General features: G+C 38.8%; 1 protein-coding gene and 1 long non-coding RNA gene across 2 annotated transcripts; one reads left to right on the top strand and one right to left on the bottom strand.

Annotated features, from left to right (window-relative positions):
- Positions 1-323: 323 nt before the first annotated feature.
- On the top strand, positions 324-9,683 carry LOC118637741 (apolipoprotein R-like). The gene is made up of 4 exons (XM_036273296.1): positions 324-408; positions 7,386-7,553; positions 8,805-8,980; positions 9,510-9,683. The coding sequence occupies exons 1-4, from the start codon at positions 324-326 to the stop codon at positions 9,681-9,683; spliced, it is 603 nt and encodes a 200-aa protein (XP_036129189.1).
- Positions 9,684-20,870: 11,187 nt separating this feature from the next.
- On the bottom strand, positions 20,871-24,157 carry LOC118637254. Its single transcript, XR_004960927.1, has 3 exons — positions 24,046-24,157; positions 22,116-22,264; positions 20,871-21,058 (listed from the first exon to the last, which is right to left on the bottom strand). It is a non-coding gene; the product is annotated as an uncharacterized LOC118637254 (long non-coding RNA).
- Between the last annotated feature and the right edge of the window lie 52 nt (positions 24,158-24,209).

Consider the following 24,209-nt stretch of genomic DNA (forward strand, 5'->3'; position numbering starts at 1 on the left):
CCAACAAGTGTTTCCCATAACAGTAAGAAAGTCTTGGAGTTATGATGTAAATACTCACATAATCCCAGGGAGTTCTCATGTCAAAGGCATATCATTGTCCCCAAGACTTGGAGCTTTATTGAATTGCCTTGGTCGAATCCCATCCATTACCTGATCTACTCAGTTCTGCCCCTCCCCCTTAGTGACTCAAAGCTGTGATGTTGCCAAGACTTGGTTCCTTGATTCAGGCATCATTTTACTAGTGACTTAGACCCTCTACTTCAGCTTGTTGAAGGCCTCTAAGAACACTGAGTCCCAGTGCTGAATCTCCGAGACTCTTCACCATGTCTCCCCAGTTGCAGAGAATTTTCCCACCACTGTGCCTCCTCGGGGTTTTGTCTCTGTTGCAAAGTCTACATGTCCAGTGTGGTGAGTACAAAAGTGACAGGGAAGATGGGTGTGTTTAAGCCAAGGTAGGAGGCAGAATTTTGGATTAAAAATTAGTTAGATATAATCAATTGACAATAATTCAGTACAATTTTGGAAAAGTACAAAGAGGTATTTTATTAAGAAATACACTCAAATAATTTTAGTACTTCTGGTATAGGCTATAATTACTTGGACAGCAAAATATTATAAATCCTTGAGGAGCTGATCTAGCCACAAAAAAACCTTTTAATTTTTATATTAATGTTATATTATTTTAAAAAGAGACTCCTAAATTCTTAAAGAATTAATTCTTTTAAAGGGTTAATTATTTTTTCTATTACATCCATAATCGAGTAAAAAACTTTTGCAGTACAGAAAGTAAAATTCTGTTATTACAAATAATGAGTGAATTTATTAGAGTGAACGTACAAAGTACAATATAAACTAAAGATACTATATAAGTGTAAGGTATTGTATTGAAAATTAGTGAATAATTGTTCCTAACCAATGAGTCCTGAAAGAAATTAGAAGGTCCTGCAGACCTCTCTAGGTTAGTGCTGGTTATAAATGCAGACATGAGTAATTGTTTTCATTTATAAATGGAAATATGCCAACAAAACTAACGTTTCTTTTTTAAAAAATTTTTATTTTTGTAAAATTTTTAAAATTGTTGCCAATATTATAGATGTCCCCCATTACCTCTTCCTTGGACCCTTCCATATAAACACAGCCCTACCCCAGGCCTTTACCACATTATTGTCTGCATCCATGGGCTATATGCACATGTTATAAAATGGACAAAGGGCCTGAATAGACAGTTTATAACATATATGCACATATGTTCTTTGGTTAATCTTTTCTCATACCACCACCTCTCTCCCGTCTGAGATCTGTCAGTCTGTTCCATTAATGCATGCCTCTGGACCTATTTTGTTCATCAGTTTATTTTGTTCATTAGATTGCACATATAAAAGTGAGATTATGTGATATTTGTCTTTCTCTGACTGGATTATTTCACTTAGCATAATAATATCCAGGTCCATCCATGCTATCCCAAAGGGTAAGAGGTCCTTCTTTTTTTTTTTTTCCAGCTGCATAGTATTCTATTGTGTAAATGTACCTCAGCATTTTTATCCACTGATATATTGGTCACTTGGGCTGTTTTCGGATCTTAGATATTATAAATAATGCTGCTATGAACATAAGGGTGCATATGTTCTTTCTAATTTGTGTTTCAGGATTCTTAGGATATATTCCCAGAAGTGAGATTGTTGGGCCAAACTGCAGTTCCATTTTTAATTTTTTGAGGAAACTTCATACTATTTTCCACCATAGCTGCACCAGTCTTCATTCCCACCAGCACTGTGCTAGGGTTCCCTTTTCTCCACCTCCTTGCCAGTATTTGTTGTTTGTTGGTTTATTGAAGGTAGCCATTCTGACAGGTGTGAGGTGATAACTCATTAAGGTTTTAATTTGCATCTCTCTGATGATTAGTGATGTTGAGTATTTTTTCATGAATCTATTGGCCATCTGTATGTCCTCTTTAGAGAAGGTCTATTCAGGCCCTTTGTCCATTTTATAACTGCATCATTTGTCTTCCTTTTTTAAATTTTATGACCCCTCTATATTTTGGAAATTAACCACTTATCCAGTGTATCATTGGCAAATATGTTCTCCCATACAGTGGGTTCCCTTTGCATTTGGAGGATGGTTTCTTTTGCTGTGCAGAAGCTTTTTAGTTTAATGTAGTCCCATGCGTTTATTTTTGTCCTTTGTTTTTCTTGCCCTAGAAGATGTATTGGTAAAAATACTGCTACATGAGATGTCTGAGATTTTACTGCCGATGTATTTTTCTAGGATTTTTATTGTTTTGACACTTACATTTAAGTCTTTAACTCATTTTGAGTTTGTTGTTGTGTATTGTGTAAGTTGGTGGTTCTTTTCTTTTTTCTTTTTTGCATATATCTGTCCAATTTTCCCAACACCATTTATTGAAGAGACTGTCTTTACTCCACTGTATGATCTTGCCTTCTTTGTCAAATATTAATTGACAATAATGGCATGGGTAGATTTCTGGGGTTTCAGTTCTGTTCTATTGATCTATATGCCTGTTCTTACGCCAGTACAAGGCTGGTTTAATTATAATGGCTTTGTAGTATATGGTAGTTTGATACCAGTATTGTGATCCCTCCAACTTTGTTCTTTTTCAAGATTGCTGGGGCTATTCGTGGTCCTTTTTGGTTCCACATAAACTTTTCAAATTTCTGTTCTAGATCTGTGAAATATGCTGTTGGTATTTTAATACAGATTACACTGAATCTATAGATTGCTTTGGGTAGTAGGGACATTTTAGCAATGTTAATTCTTCCAGTCCATGAATCCAGTATATGCTTCCACTTATTTGTATCTTTCTCTTTTTCTTTTTTCAATGTCCTATAGTTTTCCGAGTACAGGTCTTTCACCTTCTTGGTTAAGTTTATTCTTAGGTGTCTTATTTTTGTTGTTGTTGCAATGGTAATTGGGATTTTTTAAAACATTTTGTTTTTCTTAGAGTTCTTTACTGGCGTATAAAAATGCCATTAATTTTTAGATGTTAATTTTGTGTCCTTCTACTTTGCCAAATTTCTTTATTAAATCTTAGGGTTTTCTATGTACAATATTGTGTCATCTGCATATAATGACAGTTTTACTTCCTCCTTTCCATTTTGGATGCCTTTATTTCTTCTTCTTGTCTGGTTGCTGTGTCTAAGACTTCCAGTAGTATGTTGAATAAGAGTGGTGAAGGCAGACATCCCTGTCTTGTTCTCAAACTCAAGGGAAATGCTTTTAGTTTTGAACCATTGAATATAATATTAGCTGTAGGTTTGTCATATATGGCCTTTATTATGTGGAGGTATGATCCCTCTATTCCCACTTTGCTGAGACTTTTTATTAAATGGATGCTGGATTTTGTTGAATGCTTTTTCAGCATTGATTGATATGATCACATGTTTTTTATCCTTATTTTGTTTATATGATATATCACATTTATTGATTTGCAAATATTGTACCAGCCTTGTATCCTGGAATCAATCCCGCTTGGTCATGGTGTATAATATTTTTAATATATTGCTGGATCTGATTTGCTAACATTTTGTTGAGGATTTTAGCATCTGTGTTCATAGGGAATATTGGCCTATAATTTTCTTTCTTTGTAATGTCTTTATCTGGTTTTGGAATTAGGATAAAAGTAACATTTCTTATTTATCTACTCATATAATTTCTTCTTTAAAATAAGAAAGAATTTCTCAGAATATTTTAAAAATATCTACATACATATCCCTTGTACCATCTATCAGAGCAATTAATGTAGAGCATTTTGCATGGATAAAAATCACTGAAAAGAGAAGAGATTTCACCAGTAGCTGTGTCTATTTCACTGGAGACAGTTTCCTAGTCAAGTGATCTTGGGTAATTTTCCTATTTTGATGATACAAGAATTACATGCAAAGCAGAGGTAATCTGGAGTCACCAAATGTCAACTTGTCATCCTTTGCCACAGTTAATTTCTGGAGCCCCAGGATGATACTATGATGTTCAAACTTTATAAAATTTTAAAATGTCACAGAGTGACTTCAGAGTTTTTTTCAAGGGGGCGCTATAAGCTATTTTATTTTTGAATTTTTTATATCATAATGATGGATATTTTAAAAGAAAATTTAAGGTTAGGTAGAAAAAAAGTCATATATCCTCAGTGACTCTCCTCTCTTGTAAATTGCAGTGGCCATGTCTATTATGCATCCAAAGCTCTACCCAACCCCAGCTCTCTCATTATCTTCCCTGGCCTTGACCTTTCAGGCCTCCTTTTTCTTTTTTTAATTTTTTTCTTTATTGATTTTATTTTTAGAGAGAGTGAAATGAAGAGGGAGAAAGAGATAGTAACATTGGTGAGAGAGAATATCGATTGGCTGCCTCCAGCATGCCCCCTACTGGGGATTTGACCCACAACCTGGGCATGTGCCTTGACCAGGAATTAAACCAGTGACCTCTTGGTGCATGATGGGTCAATGCTCAACCAATGAGCCACAATGGCCTGGCCAGGCCTCCTTTTTCTATATGAAGCAGTGAAGGTAGATTATGTCCAACAAGTCACAGAGTCTCTTATGATCCTTTCAGGTTCCTGAGTATTTATCCCCTCCTCTTCCATTCCCACAAAATCCCACCTTACCTCTGGACCATGTTTGGTATAAAATATGCCCAAATCTGTCTTGCTCTAGTTTCCGAGCTTGCCTCTCTTTCATGCTTTAATGACAACTTTTGCTGCCTTCAAGTCTTTGCTCAAATTGCTGCTCCAATACAAAATACTTGCCTATATCTCAACTATCAAAGCCATTTTTATTCAAACTTTAAAATATACTTCCAATTTCTCTAGGAAATGGTATTTTATCTTTTAACTCTCAGTTTTCCCTTTCTCTTCAATATCCGTCTTGTTGGCATTTCTTATCTTTGGACATATTGTTATAAACTGTCTCTGTCTCTCAATAGCCGTTTCACTTGGATAAGACACTTAAGCTATCCAAGAGTCTATTTTCTGGTGTAAAAAGTGGGAAACATAATAATGTGCATCTCTTAGGAATGTTGTGATGACTGGATGAGGTAATATCTGAAATGTATAGATTATATATACATAGTACCTATAGTATACTAGTATGCAAATACTATGTATAGTGTACATAATGTCATAGTATAAATAGATAATGTTATACATTGTGTCTAGATGATAGTAAGATCTAAATAAGCAGATGGATATAATATATAATCTTTTCATACTAACTGCTGTAGGAGCTGAGAAATAAATGATGACTATTTGCTGGGTCACTAAGAGAAGCATTCAGACAGCAAATAGGACTTGAATAGGTAGCAGAGAAAAAGAGTGTCATTTTAGGTAGGGTACAGAAGAAAAACACTGGCATGAGTGTGGAAATGTAGGTGGCATATTTGGTAAGATGGATTAGTTAGTCTATAGAAGAAGGTTCATATAAGAAAGTACTACTAGAAAAGGTTAAAGGATCCATGGGAAAGGCTGGGAGGGGTCCTCTAAATGACAATGGGTTGGTAAATTTTTTTAAACTTTTATTTGTAGAAATATGCAATTCTGAAACTACCATTACTTGGTTTCAGTCCTAATGAAACCAAAAGGAGAAAAATGTTATTTGTCGTTGCTTTTGAAATTTTTTGAAAATTTACATTTTTGTACAGGTTTAACCCAACTTCTCATTTTGGAGACGCCTAATGAAATTATTTAGTTGGAGGGAAATGACTGGGTTGAACTAATTTAGCAAATCAGGGTCAGGGAGCGAGGACTCAAAGAGTCTTGGAACCCTTGTCTGTTTTCCCAGTCTCCCTTCTGTGGTGAGTTCTTCCAAAGATGGAAATAAGATTATTAGCTATAGGAGTCTCCTCAGGGTGATTTTACTAACCATTAGTCTCACTTTTTATTTTCAGAGGTATGTTGCCCAATACCAGAACTGAAAAGTGGAAAAATCACTCAACAGAAAAGAAGCGGCTCTGACAATAGCTGTGTCTATATCAACGGAGACTCAGTTTCATATTCCTGCCGTGAGAGACATCACTCTGAAGCTTCATGCCAAAAAGATGGCACCTGGAGTCCTGAAACACCAAGATGCGATGAGAGTAAGAGCTTATGAAATTATGTTATTTTAGAAGTTTATTCATATCAAAATGATAGAGATTATTAAGGGAAGGTTTCATATTAGGTGAAATAATTTGTATATCATGGTCCTTGGAGTGGATAAATGTATACAGAGGCATTACCTCTAGTTCAAATTTTAATTTTTTTCTCTATTGTTCATTCACATTTTCTTGAATCAGCGAGATTAAGCCACATGCAGATCATCAGTAGATTATCAATTCTGTTTCTTGTTATTTATTCTCTTTTCTTTCCTTTCTTCTGGTCCATATGTCTTCACCTGAGAAACAAGACTTGCCCAAATCTATTTGAGCCTGCTTTTCTGAACTTGCTTCCTTTCTTCCTTCTTTCCTTCTGTACTCAGAGCATCATCACACTACTTACTTTTTGCTGATTGGGTAGAATTAACATAATGCCATTGGTACACTGGACCAATGTGACATTCTGTGGATTTCCAGATGCTCGTGAAACCTTCAGACTCTATTATGAGAGGAGCAGGTGAGTTTTTATAGCCCAGGGGTAAAACTGCCAATTTATGATCTTGACCCTTCCATGTGTATGTGAAATGTTTCTGATCTTCTTTCCTGATAGGATGGGCAAGAAGGCCTTTGCTCAATCAGTGGCCTCATGTACCTGAAGACATATTAATTTGCTCTGAAAAAGATAATCACATGTGATACACAGGAGCTAAAATGTTGACTTTTCAATAGTCTACTGTAATCGTCCAGAATTCTAATTTTTGTAGTAGACAGAATGGGGAAATAAATGAATATATGAGGGGAATGACCACATCTGCATCTTTAGTTCTTTAAGAGTGGCACTAATTCTTCCTTTCCTACTACATATATGTTTATGTATTTCAAAGCAAATTTATTGGAGTGACATTGGTTAATATGATATATATTTTAAATTTACTTTCTTTGCTTCAAGAAGGAGGGGCCTAGGTCAGATCAATGGCTTCTACTTGGCCTTTTGGATATGATTGCTCTTAACCCTTCATCAACAACCAATATGGATATTGGACCAATTACCAATTTTGTTTATTCAGATTATACTTTTGAAGGTAATGGAAATGACCACCATGTGGTCTAGTAGGGTGCCATGATGGTTCTTCAGCCTGAGGCTTACAGGAGGGTAGTGCAGGTACTCGTGTTTGGCTAAGTGGTCCTGTGGGCAGAGAAGATGTCAGGACAGGACAAAGCCTTCTACAAGCCACACAGATTCTAGGATGCGTTGCCTTTTACATTGTATTAGTTTAAGCTCTCTCACTTTATGTCTTACCATCAAGGTTGCAGTTCTCCTCCTTTCATTGCCCACGGACGTCACCAACAAACTTCATACATTTTCCAAACTAAGGAGATTAAATATGAATGTGACGAAGGATATGCTCTGGTTGGAAAGCCCACACTGACCTGCAGTTCTTCACGCTGGTCAGGTCCAGCCCCTCAATGTAAAGGTAACTCCAGCCCATGGCTAAGAGGGTGGAACTGTCATGAAGGGATTGAGAACAAAGTTTCTTTTCAGATAGACAGAGTACAAAAACATTTAATTTATTTATTTTAAATAATTACTACATTCAAATAGTACTGAGCCCTGGCTGGTTTGACTCAGAGGTGGGAGCGTCAGCCTGCCAAGCAGTGAGTCTCGAGTTTGGTTCTGGTCAAGGTCACGTACCTCAGTTGCAGTTTGTCCGCAGCCCTGGTCGGGGTCATGTGGGGTACAACCAATCGGTGTGTCTCTCTCATATTGATGTTTTCTCTTTCTCCTTCTCTCTCCCTCCCTCCCTCCCAGATAAATGGAGATATTAAAGGAAAAGTATCCTCAGTGAGGATTAAAAAAAAAAAAGTACCCAACGCAAGAAAGTACAAGAGACATACAGAAAAAATTAATCTCCCCTTCTTTCTTCCAGTTACAAAATTTAGCCTTCTCCGACTTTCTTGTATATTTCTGGAAATAGTCTACAGGTGGTACATCTTCTCTGAGTGTAACTGTGGCCTGTAGCAAAATTTTCATGGAACTTGCTCTGGTATGAATGTAGGCTCTCAGGGGTAAATTGCAAACACCAGGAAGTGACAGGTGTTTGCAGCAGAGCCCCATGCCCTGCAGGGCACCCTGCCAACGATGGAGGCCTGTGGTGTGGGATTCCCAGTTTGCAACCTGTTGTGTAGACAGGAGGAGTTAAGATCAGGTCTGTATTTTACATGCACACAGGTTTAATATCACTTTGCCATCATCAACAACTCCAGGAATTATTTGCCACCATTGTCTCCATTGCACACAATAGGATAACAGACAAGAGAAAAAATATTATCCTTAGTGTCTTGTAGGGATCACAATATGAGGGATTGTTGCTTTGACAGCTGAGAGTCTGGGGTCATGTGCCTTTTTTTTTATGCATGATCATGGTATTTAACATCTTGTTATGTGTTGAACTAGTTTTTTAACTTTTCTGTACCTCATATTCTCCTAGACAAATGGGAATAATAACAGTGCTCACTTCATAGAGAGGAGTGAGACTGACATGAGGTAATCACATAAAATGCTTGGCTCTGAAGACTGTGTGAGCCGATGCTCACAGAACATGTGAGCTAATATGACTGCTATCAACATTGAAAAAGATACAACAATTATGTTGCTCATTTGAATAATTCCAGCCAGAAATCTAATTCCTTAGATTTCCAAATGCGTAACTGTGCTTTTGTTGTAGCTCTGTGTCCGAAACCAGAGGTTGAACATGGAAAGCTGTCTGGGGATCAGAATCAGTTTGTTGAATCTGAAAATGTCACCATCCAGTGTGACTCTGGCTATGGTGTGGTCGGTCCCCAAACTATCACCTGCTTGGAGAACAGGACCTGGTACCCAAAGGTGCCCAAGTGTGAGTGGGTAAGTGGAACAATTCAAGAAATTTCTGTGTTATTAAACCCTAAAAATGGTGCCACCCCAAAGCACTGTCCCAGCCAGCAAAGGCGAGATCTGACTGGCCAGGATTCATTTCTGAGTCATTCACAAGAATGCTCTTGTTTTTTCTTGAAGTAGTCTGGTCCATTAGGGTGGCAAGTTTTCATACTTTCAATTGAGAACAGGACAAACCAAGCCCCTTAAGGACAGGAGGTTCTCAGAAAGCTGGGCATACTGACTTCCTAGTTTTCTATTCTAGACTATATAACACACTGTATTCCATTTCTGGGTGGTTAGCCAAAGGAGCCTCTGTCCCCACAGAGGCCTTCTGGGAAGCTGTCTCAGAACAGATCTATATCCTTTGGGAAGACTATGGTGGTGGACGAGGTGTTTCCTGGTTTTCCTGCTCACCCATCAGTCCTGGAGCTGGTCTTGGACCTGCTCCTGTAGTCCTGCATTGTCATGACCTGGAGAGAAGCCTCTCAACCACACCCACTACCTATGTCTCTTTCAGGCGCTCCCTGAAGGCTGTGAGCAAGTTCTACCAGGCAGAAAATTCTTGCACTGTCTCCCAAGAGTGGAGGATGTGAAGATGGCTCTGGAGTTACATAAATTGTCTTTGGAAATTGAGCTCCTCGAACTACAGAGAGACAAGGCAAAGAAATCCTCTCCGGAGTCACCGCTGTGATTTTCCCCAGGAAAAGGTACCTTGGTACCTTCCATTTAATGTGGGTCACTTTAGTTTATCAATCTACTGTCCTTTTGGTCCCCACATTCATCTTAATAAATATGCACATATACAAACTATTTGTGTTCACAGTCATTTCATATCTCATCAAGTGATGGTCTTAGACTAATTCATCTTGTAGTTAATACTTTTATTTTCCTGTATAGATCTTGAAGATATGTATTGCATCCACACAGATGTGTTGTCTTTGAATGCTTTTTTCTTGAGTTCAACATGTCCTGGTTATTCATGTCCTTTAAAACTTACACTAAATGTCTTCACACCTGAAAGCCTTGTGTGTTTTCCCTCATTTGAAGGAAGTTTTGCCCTTTTTAAAGTTCCCATGCGCCCGGCCATTTTGGCTCACTTTGTTGAGCATGGATTCATGCACCAAGGGATCACTGGTTCAATTCCCAGTCAGGGCACATGCCCAGGTTGTGGGCCTGATCCCCAATAGGGGGCATGCAGGAGGTAGCCGGTTGATGTTCTCTCTCATTGATGTTTCTATCTCTCTCTTCCTCTCCCTTTCTCTGTCTCTAACATCAATCAATCAATCAATCAATCAATCAATCAATAAAGTCCCTATGCACTTGGTGTTTCTTCTCACTAAGGCTACCTCTGCACTGCCTTACACAGTGTGTCTAGCCCACTTATGTCATCCTCGGAGAGCAACTGATGAATATGAAGCGTGCATGGCAACCACCTGTGTATTTCCAAGTCCCCCAACTGATTTGGTCCTCATTTTCCTTAATAGAAAATAAAAAAAGCCTTGAACAACTATCTACACCCAAGGAGAAACTCTATATCAGTTTTGTTTTGTTTTTTTTTTGTATCTTGAGGTATTTCAGAGGCTTTATTCACTTCCTCTCACTGCTTCCTCCAACGTTGTGACCTCTGAAATATCTTCCTTACTCATGTTTCAGCTCTATTAGCTTTCTGAGCTTTCCGTAGTACACAGGATCTCATGGTGAACATCAGCTTCTTTTGTTTAATTTCCCCACACTACTCTGAAGAGACAATGGAGTGTAGCAAGCTTTCGGTGAATCACAGACATCACAGAGCAGCTTGAACTGTTAGAAAAACCCACCTACCTTGGGCTGTATCTATCCATAATCTTAAAAGTCATTACCTGCTCCTGCTACTAGAAATTTTTTAAAAAGCTCTATTGTTGAAAGTGTTACAGATGTCCACCCTCTTTTCCCCGCAGTGTCCCTATCCTCCCCTCTCCCACACCCTTCCTGCCTTCAAGTGATCCCACTTCTCGGAATATATTCTAAGAAGCCTCAAACACCAATCAGAAAGAATATATGCACCTCTATGTTCATAGCAGCGCTATTTACAATAGTGAAGATCTGGAAACAGCCTAGTGCCCATCAGTAGATTAGTGCATAAAAAAGCTGTGGTATGCCCAGCCAGTGTGGCTTAGTGGTTGAGCGTTGACCCATACACCAAGAGGTTACTGGTTTGATTCCTGGTCAGGGCACAATCCCCAGTGAGGGGCGTGCAGGAGGCAGCCAATCAATGTTCTCTCTCATTGATGTTTCTACCTCCCTCTCTCCCTTCCTCTGTCTCTAAAATCAATGAAAAAAAATTTTTTTTATTAAACAAGAAGCTGTGGTAAGCCCTGGCTGGTTTTGCTCAGTGGTTAGAGTATCGGCCTGCAGACCAGTGAGTCCCAAGTTTGATTCCGGTCAAGAGCAAGTACCTCTGTTGCGGTTCATCCCCAGCCCTGGTCGGGTTATGTGGGAGGCAACCAGTCAATGTGTCTCTCTCATGTCCATATTCCCCCCCACCCCCGCTCTCTCCTCCTCCCTCCCACTCTATCTGATAATAAATGGAAAAATATCCTTGGGTGAGGATTAAAAAAAAAAAAGCTGTGGTACATTTACACAATGGAATACTATGCAGCTGTAAGAAAGAAAGAGCTCTTATTCTTTGAGATGACATGGAGGGACCTGGAAAGTATTATGCTAAATGAAATCAGCCTATCAGAGAAAGACAAGTACCACATGATCTCACTTATTTATGGAATACTAGGAATTCCTTTTGCTTCATGTTTCTTATGAGTTTTCCTTAAGGCAAGGATTTGTGGGTACCTATTTTCCATGATAGGTGATCCCCAGAAAGCACTTTGGGAGTAGGTAGTAAGCAGAAGAAGAGAGGACAACCTAAAGAGGGAGCATCACTGAGGGGATTATTATTATTGTTGTTGCTGACAGGGGCTCAGTTATGCTGATTGCCCTCCAAAGGTGTGTGGAACACAACTGTGATTTGTCCTCCTGAGAATGAAGACCTTGGGTATTTATTCACTAATTCCCTCTGACACTGGCGGCTTGCTCACAGGACCTCTGACCCACATTTCAGGCCAGCTAGGCTTGCTCCTGATCAAGGGGACACTGCTCACCAATGGCATCTATAGGACTGTTCGAAGTAACCTCCAGGGTAGGGCTATAAGCAAACAAAGCAGAGAGTGGGGTGGGAAGTGAGGTTAGAGTGTGCTAAAGTGGTAGGGCCCTAGTGATCTTGACAGGAATTTGATTTTGTCTGCCACACACTTTGACATGCAGTGGAGTTTCTCATATCTGTATACTTGCTTTCCTGCTCTGTCTGCCTTTGGATTTTGAATTCATGTTCTCCTCTTTCTTGATTTATTGCCTCATTTCACTGGAGCATATCCTCAAGGAGACGCTTACGAAATGACATATCGGAAGTAAAATATCAAGCTCCTGCATCTTTGAAACTATATCTAAATACTTGATCGATAATTTGGTTGGAAGTAGAAAACTGGGTCAAAAATTATAATCTTTTAGAATTTTTAAAGGATATTTTCTTGCATGAAAGACACCAATATTGCAGTTGAGAGATTGGTAGCCATTCTTATTATTGATAGTATAGGATTTTTTTTCTTTATCTGTATTTTTTTTTTTTTTTTTTCACAAGAAAACACCTATTCTTTTTTCAGAGAAATTTTCTTGGTATAGTTTGTTCAGTAATATTTAATTTTCTTTTTATGAATATCCTACTGGTCAGATATTAGACTTCTTTATCAATTCTATAATTTTCTTATATTTTCTCTCAGTTTTTTATATTATCTCTATTTCATCCCTCTACTCCATTATTTGAAGATATTTCCTTGACTTTGTATTTCAATTATTTTATTAATTTTTTGAAAATTCATTTTAAAGCAGTGTTCTATTCTTTTAAAAAAAATTTTATTTATTAATTTGTTTTTGTTACAGATGTTTCTCATTTTCCCCTCATTGACACCCTCCTCCCCTTCCCCCCCGACCCCATCCTCAGCTTTGTTGTCTATATTCATTGGTCATGCATACATGCATGTATGTTCTGTGGTCAATATCTTCCCCTACAAACATCCCCCTCCTCTGAGGCTTGTCAGCCTGTACCCCACCTCCATGTCTCTGGGTTAATTTTGTTCAGCAGTTTGTTTAGTGCATTATATTTCTAGTTGGTGTTCTAGCTTCATTCTTTTGCAGTAGCTGTCCAGTTTCCCCAACACCCTTTATTGAAGAGACTGTCTTGACACCACTGTACGCTCTTGCCACCTTTGTAGAATATTAATTGAGCATATTACCTTGGGTCAATTTCTGGGTTCTCTATTCTGTTCCATTGACCTATCTGCCTGTTCCTGGGCCAGTACCAAGCTTATTTTTATGACAGTGGCTGTGTGGTATAACCTGAAATCTGGTCATGTGATCCCTCCTGCTTTGTTCTTCTTTTTCAAGATTTCTGTGGCTATTTGGGGTCTTTTTTGGTTCCATATAAACTTTTGGAGTGTTTGTTTTAGTTCTGTGAAGTATGTCATTAGTATTTTGATGGGGATTGCATTGAATCTATAGATTGCTTTGGGTAATATGGACATCTTAATGATGTTAATTCTTCCAATTCATGAACAAGGTATATGCTTACACTTTTTTACATTTTCCTCTATTTCTTTTTTCAATGACCTGTAGTTTTCTGTAAAGAGGGCCTTTACTTCTTTCGTTAAGTTTATTCCTAGGTATCTTAATTTTTTTGCTGTGATGGTAAATGGGATTGTCTTTTTAGTTTTTCTTTCTGTGATTTCATCATTGGTGTATAAGAATGCTGTCAATTTCTTTTTTTTTTCTTAATTTATTTATTTTTGTTACAGATGTTTCTCCTTTTCCCCTCACTGATTCCCTCCTCCCCCTCCCTTTCCGCCCTCTTCCCAGCTTTGTTGTCCCTGTCCATTGTTCATGCATACATGCATATAAGTTCTGTGGTTTATCTCTCCCCCCCCCACTCCCTCTTCTGGGGATAGTAAGTCTGTACCCCACTTCCACATCTCTTGAACTACCCCATTAGTCAGACTGCTATGTTCATTATATTCCACAAATAAGTGAGATCATATGATACTTGTCTTTCTCTGTTTGGCTTGTTTTGCTTAGGATGCTGTCAATTTCTTGATGTTAATTTTGTATCCTGCTACTTTGCCAAATTCACTTATTAAGTCTAGTAGATTTTTGATGGAGTCTTTAGGGTTTTCTGTGTACAATATCATGTCATCTGCAAATAATGACAGTTTCACTTTCTCCTTTCCAATTTGGATCCCTTTTATTTTTTCTTCCTGTCTAATTGCTGTGGCTAAGACTTCCAGTACTATGTTAAATAAGAGTGGTGAAGGTGGGCATCCCTGTCTTGTTCCCATTCTTAAGGGGAATGCTTTTAGTTTCTGCCCATTGAGTATGATGCTGGCTGTAGGTTTTTTATATATGGCCTTTATTATGTTGAGATATGATTCCTCTGTCCCCACATTGCTGAGCGTTTTTATCAAAAATGGGTGTTGGATTTTGTCAAATGCTTTTTCGGCATCTATTCATATGATTTATGGTTGTTATCTTTCATTTTGTTTATGTGGTATATCACATTTATTGATTTGCGAATATTGTACCATCCTTGCATGCCTGGGATAACACCCACTTGGTCACGATGAATAACTTTTTTGATGTATTACTGGCTCCAATTTGCTAATATTTTGTTAAGGATTTTGGCATCTGTGTTCATTAGGGATATTGGCCTGTAGTTTTCTTTCTTTGTAGTGACTTTATCCGGTTTTGGAATTAGGATTATGCCGGCCTCATAGAATGAGTTTGGAAGTGTTCTGTCTTCTTGGATTTTTTGGAATAGTTTGAGGAGAATAGGTGTTAGATCTTCTTTGAATGTTCGGTAAAACTCTTCCATGAAGCCATCTGGGCCTGGGCTTTTGTTTGCTGGGAGTTTCTTAATTACATCTTCAATTTCCTTTATTGTTATTAGTCTGTTCAAGTTTTCTATCTCTTCCTGGTTCCGTTTAGGGAGGCCATATGTTTCTAGAAATTTGTCCATTTCTCGTAGATTGTTCAATTTGTTGGCATGTAACTGTTCATAGTGTGTTTCAATGATCCTTTGTATTTCTGTGGTGTCGGTTGTTACTTCTCCTCTTTCCTTTATGATTTTGTTTATCTGGTTTCTCTTTTTTTTGTTTCTTGGTGAGTTTGGCTAAAGGTTCATCGATCTTGTTTATCTTTTCAAAGAGCCAGCTTTTTGTTTCATTGATCTTTTGAATTGTTTTTTTAGTCTGTATGTTGTTTATTTCTGCTCTGACCTTTACTATTTTCTTCCTCCTACTAGGTCTGGGTTTTTCTTTTCGTTTACTTTCTAGTGCTTTCGCTGTGTCCCATAGATTTTGTGTTGTTGTGTGTTTGTTTTCATTGGTTTCCAGGAAGTTTTTAATTTCTTCCTTGATCTCGCTAGTAACCCATTTGTTGTTTAATAGCATGCTATTTAGCCTCCAAGTGTTTGAATGTTTTTGTATGTTTTTATTGTAATTGAGTTCTAATTTCATGCCACTGTGATTTGAGAAGATGCTTGATATGATTTCAATTTTCTTGAATTTGTACAGACTCACTTTGTGTCCTAACATGTGGTCTATCTTTGAGAATGACCCATGTGCACTTGAAAAGAATGTATAGTCTGCAGCTTTAGGTGAAATGTTCTGTAAATATCAATTAAGTCCAATTGATCTAGTTTGTCTTATAAGGACTCTATGTCCTTGTTAAGTTTTTTGTCTAGAAGATCTATCCAGTGGTGTCAGTGGTGTGTTAAAGTCACCCACTGATCGTGTTGCTATTGATCTCTCTCTAGAAGTCCTCCAGAATTTTTAAAATATATTTTGGTGCTCCCATATTTGGTGCGTATATGTTTACCAGGGTTATATCCTCTTGTTGGATTGCTCCTTTTAATAGTATGTAGTAACCCTCTCTGTCTCTTATTATGGCTCTTGTTTTGAAGTCTATCTTGTCAGATATGAGTATTGCTACATCAGCTTTTTAAAAAATTTCCATTTGCTTGGAAAATGTTTTTCCATCCCTTCACTTTCATCCTGTGTGAGTCTTTTGTTGTGAGGTGGGTCTCTTGTAGACAGCATATATATGGGTCGTGTTTTCTTATCCAATCAGCTACCCTACGTCTTTTGATTGGAGCATTTAAGCCATTTACATTTAAGGTAATTATTAATAGATAGTTATTAGTTGCCATTTTAATTTTATGCCTGTGCTTCTCTCTTCTTCTTCTTCTTCTTCTTCTTCTTCTTCTTCTTCTTCTTCTTCTTCTTCTTCTTCTAATAGTCCCTTCAGCATTTCTTGCAGTGCTAGTTTGGTGGTGGTAAATTCCTTTAGCTTTTTTTTTTTTTTAAATCTGTGAAGCTCTTTATTTCCCTTTCAATTTTGCATGATATCCTTGCTGGATAGAGTAGTCTTGGATTCAGACCCTTGCCTTGCATTACTTTGTATACTTCATGCCACTCCCTTCTGGCCTGCATTGTTCCTATTGAGAAATCAGCTGACAATCTAATGGGAGCTCCCTTGTAGGTAACTTTCTGTCTCTCTCTTGCTTCCTTTAAGATTCTTTCTTTGTCTTTAATGTTTGCCATTTTTATTATGATGTGTCTAGCTGTGGGTCTTCTGGGGTTCATCTTGTTTGGGATTCTCTGTGTTTCCTGGACTTGTGTGACTTTTTCCTTCACCAGTTTAGGGAAGTTTTCTGTCATTATTTCTTCAAACAGGTTCTCTATTTCTTTCTCTGATTCTTCTCCTTCCGGTATTAGCAGTGTTCTATTCTTTATGGATAGAATGCCTACTCATATATCTCAGAGAATGTTAATAGTAATTTCTTTGTAAGCTCTATTCTGCTCTCTGTAAACTTCTGTTGATGATGATTCTAAGTTATACATTAATTTAAAAATGTTTTAAATATATTGATTTTAGAGAGAGAGAGGAACATCAATTCATTATTCCACTTGGTTGCTTCTTCTTTTTTTTTTTTTTATCCTCACCCGAGGACATTTTTTGTTCAGATAGAGAGGGAGGGAGAGAGAGGAAGAGAGAGAGAGAGAAACATCGACGTGAAAGGGACACATCGAGTGGCTGCCACCTGCACGACCAACCAGGGCCGGGGACAAACTGCAACCGAGGTACGTGCCCTTAGCGGGAACCGAACCCAGGTCTCTCGGGACCGCAGGCCGACGCTCTAACCGCTGAGCCAAACCGGCCAGGGCTTGGTTGCTTCTTATACATGCCCTGACCAGGGATCAAATCTGCAACCTTGGCATATCTGAAGGACACTCTAACCAAATGAGATACTCAGCCAGGGCAGTTATACATTGATTTTTAACGAGGATACCAATATGAAATGATTAACGTTATATGTGCATGGGGAGATTGAAAGTGAGCTATTTTTTTCTTATTTGGAGTTGTATCAGATGCTGCTAATTATTTGCCAGTATTTATTTCCCCCTACCTGCTTTTAGTAATAGAACTACTCTCACCCCTTTAAATATCAGCTAGAGCCTTCCTTGGTGCAGTTTCCCAGTCACGTTCTTAAAAAGGAAGCTGCTTACCTTCCACTTCCTCTTTTGCCAGATGACTAAAGTGCTGACTGGGTGCTGGCTCACCAGCTTCCACCACTCTGATGAGAAAGCCAGAGAGCACTGGAGCAACAAAGAGGAAGGGACCTAAATCCCGGATGACCTCGTTGGACAGAGATGCTGACCAATCCCGAATGTGCTTCTTCCTCTGAACAGTTGCATGAGAGAGATATAAACTGCTTTTGTTTCCACAGCTTAGTGTATACCCTAACAAATTAGGAAGAATCCCCAAATATCAGTGTTTATTGGTGTCTTCTCTGTTACTGACCAGTTTCTTCTGAGATGAATCCTTCATTCTCCTGTCTGCTTCTTTATTAACTTGAATGTCTACCATGCATGATGAGATTACTCCTTCTCTGCTTCTGCCTAAGCCTCTCAGCCAGTTTTCACTGCAACATAGCTTTACACTGTTAGCACTGAGAGTATTTACTTTCTTTCTTCAAATGATTGCACCCATTCCTGGAGAGCAGAGCATTCGCGTTCATCTTCTTGTTTTAAGTGAAATGTTTTTCCTTCCTTTATGATAAATTCATTTTTGTATTTCCCTCAGAGGCTTGCTTATATAAAGTTATATGAGATGAAAATTTGGTACTAATTAAAAATTAGTAAGGTGAAATGTAAGAGTTCAAGTTTTTTGTTTGTTTGTTTGTTTTTGCATATGGATGTCCAAATGTTCTGGTACCATTTGTTGAAAAGGCTACCCTTCCTCCACTGAATTACCTTGGTACCTTTGTCTACAATCAATTAACCACATATATGTTAGTGTATTTCCTGACTTTATTTTTTCCATCAAGACCACAGCGTGTTACTCATGGTAGCTTTTCAGTCTTAAAATAAAAGTATGAGTCTTTTAACTTTTAGTTCTTTTGAAAAATTGTTTTGGCTATTCTAGTTCATTCACTTATCCACATATTACATTTTAGAAAAAGCTCATCAATTTATACAATGCATCTGCTAAGGTTTGTTTTGGAATGCTTTGACTCTCTAGATCAATTTGAAGAGAATTGATTTCTTAAGAATATCAAGGCTTTCAACCCATGAACACAATGTATCACTGCATTTACTTAGGTTTTTAAAATTTTTGTTTTTGTTTTTTTTTCTTTCATTGATGTTTTGGAGTTTTTAGCTATAATGCACCACACAGAGATGTGTCATTTTTTAAAAACTATTATTTTGAAATAATTATAGAGACACAGAAAGTCACAATGATAGTACAGAGAGGTTTTGTATACCCTTCACCTGGTTTCTCTCAATAGTTATATTTCAGAGAACTACAATAATATCAATAATGTCAAGGAATTTATATTGGCTCAGTGTGTGTATAGTTCTATGCTATTTTATCACTGTGTAGATTTGTGTAACCAGTTCAACAATCAAGAAACAGATATATTCCATCACCACAAAGATCCCTGTTGAAGTATCCCTTTATATTTACACTTTCCCCTCTCCCCTGGCCCACCATCCCTAACACTGGCAATTACTAATCTGTCCTCCATTTCTATCATTTTGTCACTTTGACAAAGTTTGTAATCTTAAAGTGCGTGCTCTTTGAAAATGTCTTTTGTCACCCCTGAGAGGGTAATACTTCTAAAATTTCAATTTCCAATTTTTCATTGCTAGAATTTAGAAATGTAATTAATTTTTATATTTGGATGATTGTGATCCTATTAAATTCTCTCATGAGTGCTATACACTCTTTGGAATATACCAAATGAACAATTATGTTGTCTGTGAATAAATACAGTTTTGCTTTTGCCTTTTCAAACTGTATGCCTTTTACTTATTTGTCCAGCCTTATTGCACTAGTTGGGACCTCCAGTATTGCTGAATAGGAATAATGAGAGTGGATATCTCTGTTTTGATTCCTAATCGTAAGGGAAAACATTTGGTGCTATTATTTGTAGTTTTTTTTATACATGGGTTTTCTTACTTTGATAGTTTTCATTCCAAAGTTCAGAAAACTATTATTAGACTCCTCCAAACTGCTCCATACATGAGCACCACAGAAATGACCACTTATTGGGTTCATAAACTCCGTGGATCACTGGGAGATAACCATGATTGCCTGCCCCCTGTAGCTCCTGTTTTACCTGGGGTCATGGTGACACTTTCTGTCCCTAGGGCTCAGATCTAATAAGTTTCTAAAGATTCTAGGGCAAAGTTACTGAAGGCTAGAGAATTTCTCCTATGTAAACTTGCTGTGGTATTGCACAGTCCTTCCTCATAAAAATCTGGCCCTGGCCGGTTTGGCTCAGAGGTTGGAGAGTCGGCCTGCAGACCAGAGAGTTCTGGGTTCGGTTCCCGCTGGGGGCATGTGCCTCAGTTGCCTTTTGTCCCCAGCCCTGGTTGGGGTTATATGGGTGGTGGCCGCTCAATGTGTCTCTCTTATCGATGTTTTTCTCTCTCTCTCTTCCCCCCTCTCTCCTTCACGTTCTATCTGAAGATAAATGCAAAATAAATAAATAAATAAAAATAAATCTGTCCTCACTTTCACTCTGAGAACTGGTGAGAAAATTGCCAACAACAACAAAAAAGCAATCGTGCAAAAGATCGTGACTTCCTACTGGAGTGGCTGACCTCAGTGTTTGTATGGTTATTCTTGATGTCTTTAGATTATATGCGAAGTGATACCTATGTTAGCTGACCCTAAGAAACAGCATAGTGGATGTCCTCTCCCACCGCTGCATCCCTACCTTGCTGCCCTGCATGCCTCACTCTTAGGGAGGCACTCTGTCAGGGTCAGAACCTGCACAACCCTGAGAACGAGTGCCTTCTTTAATTTTGCATCCTAGGCAAATCTTTTTCATCACCCTAGTCCTAGCGTTCCAATAATTCTGAAGGTTAAGTGCTGCCACTTAGCTCTGTTCTCCTGGGAGTCTATGTGACCCGCTACTACCAGGAAGCCACGTTGGATAACGGCATGCCCTCCAGCATAAGCCAGTTTTCTCTGTAATATTGGTCCCTGTCACTGGTGCATTCCTTATTGTCTTGGTGAATGGTACATCCTCAGGGTTCTCATGAAGAAAACAGCTGGTGGGTCTTCGGGTTTTATAAAATAGATCACTCTGTCTACTCTTCTGAGCCTTGGATCAGTTCCTTAGCCTGCCAGTGCAGCTCTGAAATCTCTACCCCATTTAAAATAGACCACCACTTTTCTTAAATGTCCAAGAGCATCACAGAAACATATAAAAACGGACTCCCAGGTCACTTGCCAGGGTTTTATGAGAGAGGGTGTCCCGCTTAAAGATCCTCTCCTAGGCACACTCTCCCAACTCCTGACACATGCTAGGCAGGTCCCACAGATCCTGCAGATGAGTCTGCTCCTCCCTTTGCAGGTCCAGCACGTTCTTAGTCAGTTCATGATGAGATTTGACTTCAGCTGTTGGTCTGATGCCTGGAGGGGAAGTGTGAGCAGAATTTGAGGTGAGCAATTATGGCCTTATAAGATATCTGACACATTTGATTCCTGTGCATGGTCTTCAAGTAACGGGGGGCACTACCTTATAGCCCAGGGAAGTGGAGCAACTCTGCCGGCACTTTGGGTGTAGGGGAATCTGCGGTTAGGGTTCTGTAGTGCATCTCCTCAGACAGCCTCATGCGAGGCCCACAGGCACCACTCCTCCCACCAGGGTCCTGCTTTTGAGTAGAAGACTTCTTTTACTGAAGTGCTACTGTTTTTTTTCAAATATGTTTTTATTTATTTTTTTAGAAAGAGGAAGGGAGAAAGAGGCCGAAACATCTATATGAAAGAGATACATCCATCAGCTGCCTCTTGCACGCCCCCTGTTGGGGATCAAACCCACAAACCCAGGCATGTGTCTTGATTGGGAATCAAACCGGGACCTCTCTGTTCATGGGACATTGCTCAATCCACTGAGCCACACTGGCTGGTGTTCTTTTTTTTTTTTTATCCTCACCTGAGGACATTTTTCCATTTTTTGTTCAGATAGAGTAGGGGGGAGAGAGAGGAAGAGAGAGAGAGAAACATTGACGTGAAAGGGACACATCGAGTGGCTGCCACCCGCACAACCCAACCAGGGCTGGGGACAAAATGCAACCAAGGTACGCGCCCTTAGCGGGAACTGAACCCGGGTCTTTCTGGACTGCAGGTTGACATTCTAACTGCTGAGCCAAACTGGCCAGGGCAGTGCTATTATTCTTTTATGATTATAACGTAAGTCTGGCCTTTAGCATGATTAGCCTCCCAGCTACCTGAGACAAAACTTTTTTTAAATACTGACAAGGAGGTCTTCTGGCTTTCACACTGGATTTTGATTGTGATTGACTGTCTTGGTCTTTCATTTACAGCTAAGAGGCACAGAGCCTGTATTAATGAGACTCAGTCATTCAATTTCATAACCATTATTTCTGTTTCCACTTCCCCTCTCAAATGTCAGAGCTATTGCACAAGCCAGTGTGTCCCCTTCCATCTGTGTCCTGTGACAACTTACCAGGTGGAAATGTGCATGGTTGAAATGCTACAGCAAGCCAGGACTGCCAATACGTCACCCATTACCAATGATGGAGTCATGATGGCCAGTTGGCTGGTGGGTGATCCAATTCTATAATCCCATTCTTAGAGTCTGCTTTTGAGGTCCACCTGTGGCACAAACTGTCTTCAGTCAGTTTCTCCAGAACGGATGCAGATGTATATACAATTTTGATGTTTGTGCTTTTCAGGAAAAAACAAACACACACAAAACTAGAAGGGAATGAAGCAGCATGGTAGAAGAGCGAAGAGCTGAGCAGGGATGTGTCCCCAGCTAGTGTAGCCTTCACGTGCTGCACAGTGAGCTCTAGAGTATAAACTATACCACACAATTGTCCAGACTAGAGACAGGGCTTTTGTATCCCAATATTAGCTGGGCATTGGTTGCTCCTGTGGGGCAGGGAGGGTATGACTTCCTAGGTACATTAGGATGAGGAGACTCCTGTCATTTCAGCACATCCTCTGGAGAAGGTCACAAATCTATGCCATTAACTGTGGCAGCAGCAGCCTCTGGAGGTGGGCATACCATTGGGTTAAGCCCAATAGTGTTGATTTACTCCCAAATGGCTGGTTCATTATCCTAACAGGAAGCCAATATTGGCCAAAAAGTAAAAATTATTTTGGTATAAAGAAAAAGCTTGTATTTTAAAATTAGTCTTGGGCTCAGAATTTGACTTAGCCACTAGTAATCAGACACATTTGAGGGCTGAATCCATCTCAGCTGGTGTCCTCATTTGTGCAGTGAGGAAGGTAAGAGCTAGGCCACAGTGTTGTTTGAAGATTAATTCTGATAATTTATGTAAAGTTCTGATACATTACATGCTGAAAGATTGAAAGCAGGTTTCTGGCTAATCATTTAAATTACTTCTCTTTATTGTGGTTCCTCTTTCTAAAGGAAGTAACCATCTAGTAGATTTATTTTTCTTCCTTTCTCTCTAAGAAGTTGGAATGTAATTGTGCTTACCTCAATATTTCAAAGAATTTCACTCGATTATATTGGTAATTCATCTGATTTATTTTTGAGAGAGAAACATTTGGTTATAATTGGTATGTAGTAGTCATTCCAGTTCAGCTGAGTAATGAAGATCACTTTAGAACAATCTCCAGAGCCTACATTTTTGTTTTAGACAACTATCTAAACACAGATATCCCCAGTTGGTGGGCAAGATACAGAATCCAAGCTGGCAATTTCTGTCCCAGTTAAGGAGATAGTTTAGGAAGTAATCTGGATAAACACCCAGGCAGTCTGAGATGGTTAAGAGAAACTTAGTTTCAGGGTTACCAATTCATGAAACAAATGTGCCTTTAGACAAAGTGTTTAGAGCTTATAGACAGAGAGCTGGGCTTCCCCGGGATCCAGCATCATCAAGGTATTCGAAAAGTCATACTACATCTTCCTTTCTTTTTAATTCATCATTTACCTTTCAGTGCATGCTTTTTTTGATCAAACACAGACTAGAATAGTTTCCACACTAGAATAGTTACATGGAGTGAATCATTTGGTGTTTTATACACATCAGCAAACCCAAGAAGTAAAGGAGTTCCCGCTGAAGTGATACATGCATAATGATTGTTTGGACTGGATTCTTCAGTATTTTCACACTTATAGACTCATATTAGTCTGTTCTGGCTAGACCATAGACTAACTAGAAAGAAATTTAATTTTCTACATTAAAAAAGTTATTCTGTGAGCAATTCATACCCCTACTTGAAGAAACCACTTTCCTAGACAAGTACTGTTTCTCAGATATTTTCTTTTCTTTCGTACTACGCCTTGTAATTTCTGGACAGCCCACCACATACCCTGTGCATCAGAACCTGCAATCCTGGTACCTTTTATCTTTGTTTACCCAGAGAAGAATCATGTGTATATCCAGAAAGAAACTTGTTACCTGCACCATCTGAACAGCAATGAATTCTTGGGGTTACAATAATAAATACACACAGAACCCCAGAGGGCTCTTGCATCAAGCCCCAGACTCTTCTTCCCAAATTTTATCAGCTGGCCCTGACAGATCTGTGGGCAACACCTGGTCTTCTAGTCACTCCTACTGCC

This window comes from Molossus molossus, unplaced genomic scaffold (assembly GCF_014108415.1).
Source record: "Molossus molossus isolate mMolMol1 unplaced genomic scaffold, mMolMol1.p scaffold_m16_p_20, whole genome shotgun sequence".
Taxonomy (NCBI): Eukaryota; Metazoa; Chordata; class Mammalia; order Chiroptera; family Molossidae; genus Molossus; species Molossus molossus.